Below are 13,524 nucleotides of genomic sequence, written 5' to 3'. Positions count from 1 at the left end.
TGCACCACGACTGGTACATCAAAGGCCGTGGTATGTGCTATCCTGTCTATGGGATGGTGCATATAAAAGATCCCTTGCCGCTAATCGGAAAGAGTAGCCCATGAAGTGGCGACAGCGGGTTTCCTCCCTTAATATCTGTGCGGTCCTTAACCATACGTCCGACGCCATATAACCGTAAATAAAATGTGTTGAGTGCGTCGTTAAATAAAACATTTCCTTCCTTCCCTTTGAGAGTTCGGCTCATTTTCATTCGACAAATTCATTCATCCCTTTGAATTTATTTTCGTGTTTATATATCCAATTAAGGTTCAAGCACGCTATCCTGGGCACACACCTCAGATATCTGGGCTGTCTGTCCAGGACAGAGGGGTTAGCGCTGTTAGTTGTTAGTGGTTAGTGAGAAAGAAGAGGGTGTAGTAGTTTTACACCTAGGTCTACCCATTGAGTCGTTAAAATTCGCTCTGGGTGGGAGCCGGTACCGGGCTGCGAACCCTGTACCTACCAGCCTTATGTCCGATGGCTTAACCATGACACCACCGAGGCCGGTCCATTTTGTGACCCCCTTAGAAAATCCCAGATCCGCCCCTGAAATTACGCCAACCCATATTTTTACAATGAATTGTGATATATAGTTACAAAAGCCGAGAACTCGGGCTATTAATCGGCATAGAAAGTCTTCCTCAAAGTGTTATGTGAGGGAAAGACCGCCAAACAAGATAAAAAAAAGAAAAATCTAGGTTACATCATTATCTACCGAAACCGAAACCGAAACCACTTCCTCGCTCTCGACGTCACCCACCTACGATTTCTCATTAAAGGTTCACCTTCCATTTGGAACGGGACGTAGCCCAGTGGTACAGCGCTCGCTCGATCCCCGTCGGTGAGCCCATTGGGCTATTTCTCGTTCCAGCCAGTGCACCATGACCGGTATATCAAAGGCTGTGGTATGTACCACCCTGTCTGTGGGATGGTGCATATAAAAGATCCCTTGCTGCCAATCGAAAAGAGTAGTCCATGAAGTGGCGACAGCGGTTTTTCTCTCTCAATATCTATATGGTCCTTAACCATATGTCTGACGCCATATAACCGTAAATAAAATGTGTTCAGTGCGTCGTTAAATGAAACATTTCTTTCTTTTTCGTTGATCGCTCGTTACCAACATCGTCCTATGTGTGTGTTTTAGTGCAATCCAAGATGGCGGATATTTGTTTACATTTACAATGATTTGTTGTTATAAATGCATTTGTTGTGGCCCTGACCCATCTGTTGTTAGGGAATCACATAAAAATAGCCCCTTATAACCACACCTTTATTATTAACGGATGTAGGACAAAATGTCAGTGGAATATATGTCAAGTCAAAATGTCAACTATTAAAGTGGTACCCAGGTCAAAATGTCAACTATTAAAGTGGTACCCAGGTCAAAATGTCAACTATTAAAGTGGTACCCAGGTCAAAATGTCAACTATTAAAGTGGTACCAAGGTCAAAATTAATTCATGCAATGGCGGGACGTAGCCCACTGGTAAAGCTCTCGCTTGATTGATCCCCGCCAGTGGGCCCATTGGGCAATTTCTAGTTCCAGCCAGTGCACCATGACTGATATATCAAAGGCTGTGGTATGTGATATCCTGTCGGTGGGATGGTGCATATAAAAGATCCCTTGCTACTAATGGGAAAAATGTAGCGGGTTTTCTCTATAAGACTATCAGTGTTTCTGCCAGAAAGAAATTTTTAGGTATGGCGCTATGGAATTGAATGCAACCACAATCAACAGGAGGTATGGGGGACCTCCCTCAGAAAGAAAATGGGTTACGTTTAGGGTTAGGGTTAAGAAAATCATATAGTAATTTAGTGAGTAATGATGAGAGTAATTAATTTTGTCAAAAAGTTAACGTAAAAAATAACATTTTACCCTCTGGCAGAAACCGTGACTATATGTCAAAATTACCAAATGTTTGCCATCCAATAGCCGATTTTACCCTCTGGCAGAAACCTTGACTATATGTCAAAATTACCAAATGTTTGCCATCCAATAGCCGATTTTACCCTCTGGCAGAAACCTTGACTATATGTCAAAATTACCAAATGTTTGCCATCCAATAGCCGATTTTACCCTCTGGCAGAAACCTTGACTATATGTCAAAATTACCAAATGTTTGCCATCCAATAGCCGATTATTAATAAATCAATGTGCTCTAATAATGTTGTTAAACAAAATTGTTAGAAAATAATATAAATAAAAAATTCTTTAAAATAATTTATCGAATGTATCAAGGAATAAAGTCATGTATTTGTACAAAAAAAAACAACCCGAAACCTCAAACAGATTTTCATGCAATATCGGTGTCCTACAAGGAGAAAAATTGTCCCCTGTCCTGTTTTCCCTTTATTTAAATGATCTAGATAATTACTTAAAAAGCCAAAATTGTACTGGGGTATCCCTGGATACAGATGAAACGTTCTCTGAAACAGCTCTTTACTTTTCATGTTTATTATATGCTGACGATACTGCGTTTCTCGCATCAAATGCCTCTAACTTGCAACAAACCGGCCTCGGTGGCGTCGTGGCAGGCCATCGGTCTACAGGCTGGTAGGTACTGGGTTCGGATCCCAGTCGAGGCATGGAGTTTTTAATCCAGATACCGACTCCAAACCCTGAGAGAGTGCTCCGCAAGGCTCAATGGGTAGGTGTAAACCACTTGCACCGACCAGTGATCCATAACTGGTTCAACAAAGGCCATGGTTTGTGCTATCCTGCCTGTGGGAAGCGCAAATAAAAGATCCCTTGCTGCCTGTTGTAAAAGAGTAGCCTATGTGGCGACAGCGGGTTTCCTCTAAAAAAAAAAAATCTTTGTGGTCCTTAACCATATGTCTGACGCCATATAACCGTAAATAAAATGTGTTGAGTGCGTCGTTAAATAGAACACTTCTTTCTTTCTAACTTGCAACAATCCCTAAAAAAAAGTTTTTACATTTGAAAATCATGTGCTTGAAGACGTAACATATGTCTGACGCCATATAACCGTAAATAAAATGTGTTGAGTGCGTCGTTAAATAGAACACTTCTTTCTTTCTAACTTGCAACAATCACTATAAGAAAGTTTTTACATTTGAAAATCATGTGCTTGAAGACGTAACAGCTTTTACCAAACTAAATAAATTTAATAGAAGCAAAAAAACCCAAAAAACGAACACAAATTGATAGAAGCAAAAAACAACAACCCCCCCCCCCCCCACACACACACACAAAACCCCCCAACAACAACAAAAACAAAACCCAGCTAACTCAAAAGGCAACAAAAGTAATGTACTTTGTTCTGTCTAAATCTAAAGACTATAACTTTTCAGTAGAATGCAAATTAAAACTATTTGACACCATTGTTCTCCCGATTCTTTTATGATGTATTCCCGATGTGTTGTTCTGTCTGTGGTGTAGTGTGTATAAAACATGTTTTGCAGTTAATATAAACATATGTTTATTATTTACGGAATTAATCGATGTCCTGGAGTGGTGATGTTAAAAAAACAATCTTTCAACATTATATATACTATTTTCTTGTTATGATTGTGTTCATTTATTCTTGCAGAAAAAAAAACACATTTCCATCCACACAAGTCGTTCAAGTTTACTCAAGGACCAAGGTAGAATTTTTTTAGAAATTGTACATATTAGTGCATTTTTTTCACAGGCATATATCTATACATAACTTCTCTTACATCTTTTTTGCTTCCTATTTATTGCACAATTTTTTTTTAAGCAAGAGTATATACCACGAGACTGCGTAGCGGTCGAGTGCTATGTTTTTTCATAAAATAAACGAGTGCATTAAATAGGAAGCGAAAACAACGTATATGAAGTTCTCTATGTATTACATACCTTCTTTTATGTCTTATATGGGTGTTCAAAATTATGAAAAATGCATTTTGGGGTATTAGAAAGACCTGGATGACTAGAAACAATTGATTTCAGTGATCATAAACGTCTCTAATAGTGAAAAATTCGCTTTAGTGTTTACAAAAACAACGGTCTATCCCATTAATGCTCAGTAAGACAACTTGCCCATATAAAATGACGTCATCAAGTATAATGTTCCCTGACATCTTCATTTTCACATTCATCGAGAAATTAATAAACTCCCGTTGCTATATATCTGGACAAATGGGATGATGTTATATTTTAATGAATGTAATAGAAATATATATATACATGTATATATATTTATTTTTTTTGAAATGTTTCAATTTTATATGACTACATACAGATACATAACCTTTTACTTAAGTTTATTTGTTGAACAAGCAACTTTTTAATAATTGTCATAGGTAGGCTAACATTTACTGTGGTTGAAATGGACCACCAATGACAATAACATTACGAGAAAACGTTTCAGTTTGAGCCTTGCAGTGACATGGAATCGTTTCAGATAAGGCATTGAATACTGACACCCATGAGCAGCGTGAGTGTAAACGAAGTGGTAAGGAAACTGAATATTTTAATCCTATATGATGCAGTGACATATTACTGCAATGGTAGTCTTTCAAAATCAGCTGAAAGAACATTGACATAAGTATAATATTCATTTTCAAGCCATAAACAACATTGCATATTTACATGTTACTGAAATATAATTAAGAAATGTCTACTTTTATACAATGATATTAATTGTGGACGACGTCAAAGAATAACTTAATGTTATCCTTCGATAAATGTCATAAAATGATGTCATTACGTCAAATGGGACGTCATTACGTAAAACAGATCACTTTAGAAAGTGGTTTATGACTTATTAGGAGTTTTATCTAAATAGGTTGTCTTGTTTGTAAATGATTATAATTGTTGTTCAATTTTGTTGAATTTATCAATGTATAACAGTCACAAATTCATTATGAATTGGTTGTGCTATGCGATTTTATGCAGTTTATAGTAATTTTTATTTCCACTTAACGAGTTAATTTGAATGCTATTAGTATGGAAATAATCTAAGCACTTAATGACAATAAAACCAGTTTTATATCTAAGTCGGGCTATGTTCATTTGATATATAAAAATAAATATCAAATCCACTTTATCACAATCACACTGTTTGTGTTACATGTCACATAATAAAATTATAAATTTTTCAGCTGATCAGATTGCAGAACAGCTGCTGGATTTGAAACGGCAGAAACTTGAAAATGATGCTGCATACAGACAGCAGCACCTACAACTCCAAAATAGAATTGCCATTTCCCTTGAAAAAATTGCGAATGCCTTACAGGGAACATCAACATACAGTGACAGAGAAAAAGAAGTTTTCTCTGTAACACCAATAATTGAGTTTTAAAATTCTATTTTTGCAGAAGATTTTGTAAGGGTTTCTCCTACATGATTCTGGACCAAATTTCACTAAACATCGTAAGCCTAGTTTTGCACCTAAATCTAAGACTGAAGAGCATTTCACAAAGAAGTGTAAATGTAAGTTACAAGTAAACTTAGACGTACATCTAAGAGTGTCCTCCGCCACAACTAGTGGCTCACGTAAATAGCTACATCCACTACGATAATTCATAAAATGGTAACACTTTTTGTTTTTTAATTTTTCAAATAGGCTGATAGCGTTCAATTAAGACGAGTCTACATATTTCCTGATATATGCAAATGTATGCAGCAACACACCAGACAATATTTTTTCCCCAGTTACCTACTTCCTGTACCAGCTCCCATTAAACGCACGGCCGTACTTTAGTCAGGATATGGGGGTGTTGTAAACTCTCCTGAAAATGCGTGTCTTCTCGTCTTCATTACGAATACATGTGGATCCCTTTCGGACCTCGGCTCATTTGCTAAGCATAAACTCAAATATCTCCATTTAAAATTCTGTTTATCAAGTTTACTCTTTCTTTTGGAAGTTATTAGTTTGTTTTATTTAACGACAATAGTAGAGTACATTGATTTATTAATAATCGGCTTTAGATGTCAAATATCTGGTAAATGAGTTGCAAAAGAAAACACACGTAGATTTACTGGCAAAGTAAGTTAGTAGTATTTCTATGACCGGCTTCTTGAAATGGATTAGACGTAGACGTACAACCTGAATGTCAATGTGAGATGACATTTAAAATATAATGTTCCTTTTGACGGTCTTTTGAGCATGGGTTTATAATTATTTTCTTTCCCTTACATTAGTTGCTATGTACTTTTGCCTCTCGCATTACTAAGAAATTTGTTATTTCAATTTTTGTAAAATATCAACATTGATTTTGAGCCTTAAAATATCCACATCACTCATTATAAGAGGTTATTGTTAAATTTTTTATTATTTGTCATTTTTCATACTTTATTCTGACCGTCTGCATTTATGACATATTTAAAATCTAGATATCAATGTTTGTCTCATATTTTGTCCATCTCCATGTGGATTGTTCACAAAGACGTCATTGTGACACCTGTTTCATACAGGGGTATCTTGTCCTTTGTTGTGCAAGTGAAATGTGGTTTCAATAATCTTCGCACACTTTGATGGCACATACGGCAGACTGCCACCTGTCTTATGGATGCACCTAAAGGTATAACAATATTTCAGTGTTATGGACAAGTGAAATGTTATTTTCATGCAATTAACTTTATTGCTTTTGAATCTGAAACTATTCATAAATATTAGCATTATATCTGACAAACATTGCGATATAAAATGACATTCTCTGAGTACACAATTGTTACATTCATTGACAAATGAAAAAAATCCTGTTGCTACATGTGGACCAATGGGATGACGTTATGTTGTAATGAATGAACAGAAATTTCATTATTTAATAATGATCATTCATTCGACAATTTATGTATTATTGTAAATAATTTTAAGTTATACCTAAACCTTGACTTAAGAATGCCGAAAGCACGTTCGACAATGGCTCTTGTCTTGCTGTGTGATGTGTTGTACAGCATTTCTTGTGGTGTTGAAGGATTCATTACTGGTGTCATCAGCCATTTCTTTAGTGGATAGCCAGCATCACCTAGGAGAAATCCTCCTTCTGGTAGAGTTTTCATAATGTCTGGCACAGTAGAGCTTGTTAGTACAATCATGTGTTAAACCCAGAAATTTACAGTTTATGTTTATGAATCTGAATAAGTAAAATTAGAAACAGAAATTATAAAATATATAGTGACATAATTTATATGGTATATTGCAAGCAGCTCTCTGTGACATAGCCGAGAGTATAAGTAGTAGGCATGGGTTTAAAAATTTTGGTTCATCAAAATATAAACGAAAAAAAGTAGGCACCTCTGGACCAATGAGATTGCCGTAAAGTGTATAGACTGAAAGAAAATTTAATTATATTATTATGAACAATTTCATGATTCGGTAATCTCCCTTGTAAATGATTATGTTTTAATTATTGAGGTCAGTATCAAAATTCATAAAATATGGTTATCACACATCACTTGTTGACATAAAAGTTGTATTTAAATGAAACAAAATGAAATGGCATCTATTTTCAGATATAGACATTACTATTAAGACAAATTTACGAGCATTTTTCACCTGAAACAAAGTTAAATTGCACCAGCATTTGTTTTTGCTGACAAAAATATTCAATTGTGATTACTGTTATGTACATGTTATTTATTACAATAAGAAAGCATTAAATGGCATTTATTTTTTAAAAACAGATATTTATTGCACTATTTTGTAGTTCGATGAAAAGGATATTAAAGGAGTTTTATATTTTTATTACCTCATTTTGGCATCAGCAACTGTTTGTATGTTGAGGGCATGGTATCCCTTACGACAAACATACAATTTCTCGTCATCCCCTGACATACCCTGGATTGGTATTAGTGTCACGTCTATTGCGCCTACAGCATTGGGGAATGCGGACACCTTAAAAAAAGATTAACTTACATTGTAACGTACATTTGATATTTGAAACAGTGCAACAGTCGGCACTTTCTTTATCATGTTCATGTAACGAGTGAAATAATTTTCAGATGTCACAAGTTTAATATCCTATGTATTACATATAATCAGTCTTAATTTAAGTCATTCAAATGGTTTGGTTGATGTACCTGTGAAGTTGCAATGCGATAATCTAGGATGTCGTAGTATTACTTCTCACTTGGCATTCTAGTGGGACGTATCACTTTGATATGTTGCAAAATATTTTTAACCATATGGGGAATAAAGAAATGTAATTCATGATAAATGTCACCACATTCAACTTATTGAAGTATCTCAATATCATTACAGCAGTAAAATTAGTGGCCAGCAAAAAGCAATTCATTTCATACACATAGGAACATGAAGAAAAATTTCAGAAAACCAATGAAAAATTCAAAGGCAATTTTTCACGAGAAAAATTATGTACAATTGTCTTATCTGCATTTTAACTTGTTATTGTGTTGTATAAATTCCATTTCACAGGTCCAAGTTTTTCAAAGACCATTCCAAATCCTTGCATTATCTCAGGGTGTTCAATTTTCTACAGGCCCTATTTATTTCAAGCCCTGCTCTGACTATGACATTGTTTGTACAAGTATTGAAGTAATATTATGTTGATGTTTTGCATACCTTGTGAAAGTCTTCTTTCATTTCCCTTAACTCTGGTACAGCTTGGGGAAAACTGATATTATTCAGTCTTTTGCATATGGCATTGCGTACTTTCTCTATGCATCTGCATGCAGAAGAATGAGAAATGCCATGTATGTCTGCAATTTCTCATTGGAAATCCCTCTTTGCAAGGAATCTAAGTGTAGTCATCACCTAAAATAAATAATTGAGATTAAAATATTAAATGCATGATTTATAAGTCAAACACTTTATTTCACTGCTATTTTACAATAATTATTACTCTGTGTTTCTTCTTTCTTTTATAAGTGGTCATGGACTACATTGGTCATATAACATATGAGAAAATTTTTAAAAAAGAAGAAAATGCACAAAATCAATCATTGTTCTGTTACTTATATATATATATATTAATGTATTGTAATAATTGTTGTCCCAACTGAAAAATCTAATGTTGGCCATGAATTTATAAGTTTGGTACATGATATCCAGAAAAAATTTCACAATTTGTTTATATTGCTTTGACATGATACCTAGATTTCAATGATAACTAATTTCATTTTGCTGAGGAAAAATGTATCAGAAGGCATTCTAATATCATGGTTATAAGAAATAAGACAGTTCTAACTAACTGCTTGACTTTTGTCCTTGAGATTACGTACATTAAAATGTTATAGCAAGACATAACACACTGCGTTGAAATGATATTACCATTTTTAAACAAATTAATTTGGCAGGATGACTGATTAATTGATATAGCAATGCAACAAGCTTAATGTAACATATATGTAGTAATGGGGGTTACAGTGTGCTGACAGAAATATCATTAATATGAGAATAAGTGAAATTGCAAACAGTCAATATTAAATTTTACCATAAACTGACTGTATTATTGTTTCATTTTGGACAACACAAGTTGACTAAACACAGAATATATTTACAAATCACTAATCATTTCAATATTAATCATCGGGTATTGGATGTCAAACGTTTGGTAATTTTAACATATATAGCCTTAGAGAGGAAACCCGCAATATTTTTCCATTAGTAGCAAGAGAACATTGATAACTGTCCAAATGTCCGTTTACCTCTCTTACCGTCAGAATACTAAGGGCTAATGCAGGAGGTGATGGGTCGGGGCTGGCAGGAAGGGGGGGGGGGGGGATGTCGAGAACAATCATACGTGGTGTGGTGGCAGACTTGGAAGTCCTCGTGGCCTATCCAGTCTTGTCAGAATCGACGCGGGGACGGCGCCGCAGACAAAACCTCTGGTTTCGCCCCCTACACCCTCCCCGACTGTGCTGCCCATGGTGTAAATTTCTCTTCCTAATCCACTGGCCGATCCCAGTCCTGGTCTACGTTCAGCCAGCGAACGTTTCGCTAACGTTCGCGAATTATATGATAGCATGGTTCCCGACGTGGCCATTTGGTTTAACGTAAAGCGCATAAACCAGTATAGCGGAATAGCGGACGTTTTTTTTGTTTTTGCTCGGTCTGGCTGAACGCAGCCATAACTTGTGTAGATTGGTTTACCCCAACATGTAAATCACATGACATTTAACGCGGAAGTAAAGTGAATCATTTCTGTGAATATAGCGGAAGAACGCCCTGAAACAAAGAAAAATTGTACCTACAAGTAAAGTAAGTTTTGTTTAAATACTTTTCTATGCCAAAATAGGCCCGTATGAACAATATATTGACGGGAGGGTGGGGGTGGTGGGCACAATTTCTATTGAGTGGGTCACAGCGTCTAGTGGCCGGGAAGGGGTGTGTGTGTGGATCACAAGACCTATTTCTATCTCTATTTACATAGAGTATGACAAGAAACGTACATTTCATCCTCGAGTGGGGGGGGGGGGGGGGGGGGGGGGGGGGGGGGGGGACCTGTGCACCCCGTCCCATAGCCCGAGTACTCTGACTGTAAGAGAAAACGAAAAAGAAATGTTTTATTTAACGACACACTCAACACATTTTATTTACGGTTATATGGTTAAGGACCACACAGATTTTGAGAGGAAACCCGCTGTCGCCACTACATCAATCTTAATTAAAATTAGCTCCACTATTACATGTGGATCTAACAGCAGCCTGTTGGAACTCATCTCCAGTTGACGTTTCATTCGACCAATCAAAATCTTACTTGCAAAATCATGCCAGTGATTTGAAAAGAATTTGAAAACATTCGGGATAATGCTGAGCGTATACGAAATAATTCGGGTGAATTACGAAGTATGCCGGAAACTAACTGCAATATAAAATTTTATATAAAATTTGTTTCAAGACGAAAGACTTCCAATCTAACTTGCGATGATGACTGTGACGGAACATGCTCTTAATTTCTTTTCGCCTGTGGCGATATTAATTGTTTTAGAGGGCCGTGTGCAGTCCCAATATGCACTTAGACTAGGTGGGCACTTTGTTACGTAATACATCCGCGCGACGGTGGTTGAGCTGTTCCTAATACACACCCAGACCAGGTGTGGAGGCCATGTGGCCAGTAGTTACGTAATACCTCCGCGAGTTCTGTTTTACGACCTTGTTTTCCGAGTGGGTGGCGTCAGCTAGTCTGACCATCTAAGAAAAATATGCCGTCTTTCGCTGTGGAAATAGCACTTGTAGGTATTCGGTACCGCCTTGTACCCCCAGGCGATATTCGGATTTGTAATACATAGATAGGGTTTAGAGATATCGGGGAGAACAAAAGGAAGGCTCCCAGGGAAGGTTAGTCCATTTGGACTTGGTAAATATATTTTTCTGCTCTGTTGTATAACCTTGATGTGATTGATGTGACTTTAAATATTTTAATACTGTATTATACCAATATTATTTAGACAGTGTTTCCGGTAAACTGACGAAGTAAATTGTAGGCTTCACTGTCTAAAATTATTAGAGCTTAACCAGTCATCCTAGAGGACCTAGGTAAACTGTAGGTTATTGTCTTTATGGTGATATGTATTACAAGGTTACTGAATGAGTAGTTAAGGGTTAATTAAAAATTAACCAGTTAGGAATAGAGTTGTAATTCCTTTATTAATTAAGTTCCCCTGGAAGCGTTTCTCAATTATCACACGTGTGTGTGTTGTATCACGGTGAAGTGATTAGAATATTGTGTAAACTAGACACCTAGTGATTAACTAATTAAGTGACTAGTTCTGGGTTGTTATTATTATTGTTGTTGTTAATTAATTAACTGCGGCAATTATATTTGTCAGCTTAAGGTTAATACAGATTCCAAAGTGTATTGTGTTTTGTTGTGTCTTCTAGTGAACTAAACGTGCTATATTACATATACTTTATATAAGATCGTATCTCTGTTTATACCTAGAGCCGAGCTACTCGGGTATACACTGCCCGATACAGAGAGATCTAATAGATATACAGTTAGGAGTGATATATGGATAATCGTGTTTTATTCAGTTACGGGTATTATAGGATCCCCGTGACAAGGACAGACGTCTCGCCATGTACTCTTGAATTAACACACACCCCCCCCCCCCCCCTCCCCCCACGGGGGGACTTACTGAGTTACGGGAAGCTACTTGAGTATCGCGTCACGTACACCGGGCTTCCGTGACTGGTGTACCTCCATCGCCGACCACTACGTGGCCCAGACAGAAATGGCCAGTATTCCCGGTCCTCCAACACCCGCACCGCCCCACCTCCGACTCGGAAGCCGTCTGGAAAGTTCAGATCGGGAAAATCGGGTCCGGCTTCCTGAAGTTCGTGCAGGGGGATACCTCGGATCCGGCATCACTGATGGGCGGACTAGTGTAACCAGAGCTAAAACAACTGCCTGATGGAAGCGCTTACGAGCTACACACCATCAAATCTACAGCCGGCAAGACGGGGTTGGTACTAACTCAGCGCCGAGAAGGAGTCTACCGACAAGCGGTCCTGGTTAGAGAGATGGATAGCATCCACAAGATCGTCAAGGCCCTTTTCGGCAACGACTACCTGAGTGTCATAACCATGCTCGCCGACCAGAGATGGAAGCACTTCATCCCTGTCTCTGCCGGTTCTCCGTTCATCGGTTCGCCGTAGGCCAACCTCCAACGGTCTTAACGAGGCCACTCACGTGAACATATAGATCGGACTTTAAACGTTTAGACCTTCGTTCAAAATTTTATGTCGAAATTACTTCTTTTTTTTCTCTTATTTATTTTTGGACTGTCCTTCTAAAATGCTCCAAATTATATAAATATTCGGCCGAGCAGTCAATTCTTTTTATTTTTGGCTTGTACGTTTTTTTAAATTTAAATTATTATTTTTTAAATTTTATTCTATCAACTTTTTACTAATTGCTATTTACAAAATTCTGCCCATTTTCAATACTGAACCCCAACCCCCCCATCCCGAGTCAGGCCACCGATCTTATCGGAGGTCGGCCTCGGGATGGGCGTGTTCGAAACCCTAGTGGTGTATGGGCACGTTAAACTAGTTATCATCATCAAGGCGACAAAAACCTGTGATGGTATAGCCATAAAATCTGTTTATACTACTATACAATCCAAAGTTTATTACTACACTTTTCCCCCTGTTTTTTTTCAATGTTGAAATAGACCAACAAGTTCGCCTGTTGCATAGTCTCGCCCGATATTTTTAGAATTTGTATGCTCCCGAATAACGCTATAAAAGGCGAAGTGTAATTGGTCGATATTTAAATTGTTATTTATAGATGAAATGTCACCTGGACATGGGAGTCCACGCAATGCTGTTATAGCTACTGGCTAGACCCATTAGAGCTAATTTTAATCAGATTGCCACTACATGGGCTACGTTTTCCGATTAGCAGCAAGGGATCTTTTATTTGCGCTTCCCACAGGCAGGATAGCACAAACCATGGCCTTTGTTGAACCAGTTATGGGTCACTGGTCGGTGCAAGTGGTTTACACCTACCCATTGAGCCTTGCGGAGCACTCAAGGTTTAAAGTCGGTATCATCTGGATTAAAAATGCCATGCCTAGACTGGGATCCGA

General features: G+C 37.3%; 1 protein-coding gene across 1 annotated transcript; it reads right to left on the bottom strand.

The window, feature by feature from the left end:
- Nucleotides 1-6,433: 6,433 nt before the first annotated feature.
- On the bottom strand, nucleotides 6,434-9,974 carry LOC121368669 (putative nuclease HARBI1). The gene is given in 5 exon segments (XM_041493408.1): nucleotides 6,434-6,542; nucleotides 6,851-7,060; nucleotides 7,062-7,103; nucleotides 7,719-7,864; nucleotides 9,732-9,974. Coding segments are annotated over 5 exon segments (750 nt in total).
- Nucleotides 9,975-13,524: the final 3,550 nt, after the last annotated feature.

Source organism: Gigantopelta aegis, chromosome 3, assembly GCF_016097555.1.
Source record: "Gigantopelta aegis isolate Gae_Host chromosome 3, Gae_host_genome, whole genome shotgun sequence".
NCBI classification, from domain to species: Eukaryota; Metazoa; Mollusca; class Gastropoda; order Neomphalida; family Peltospiridae; genus Gigantopelta; species Gigantopelta aegis.
Note: the sequence above shows the minus strand (reverse complement) of the source record. Positions and strands in the feature narration are given on the sequence as shown.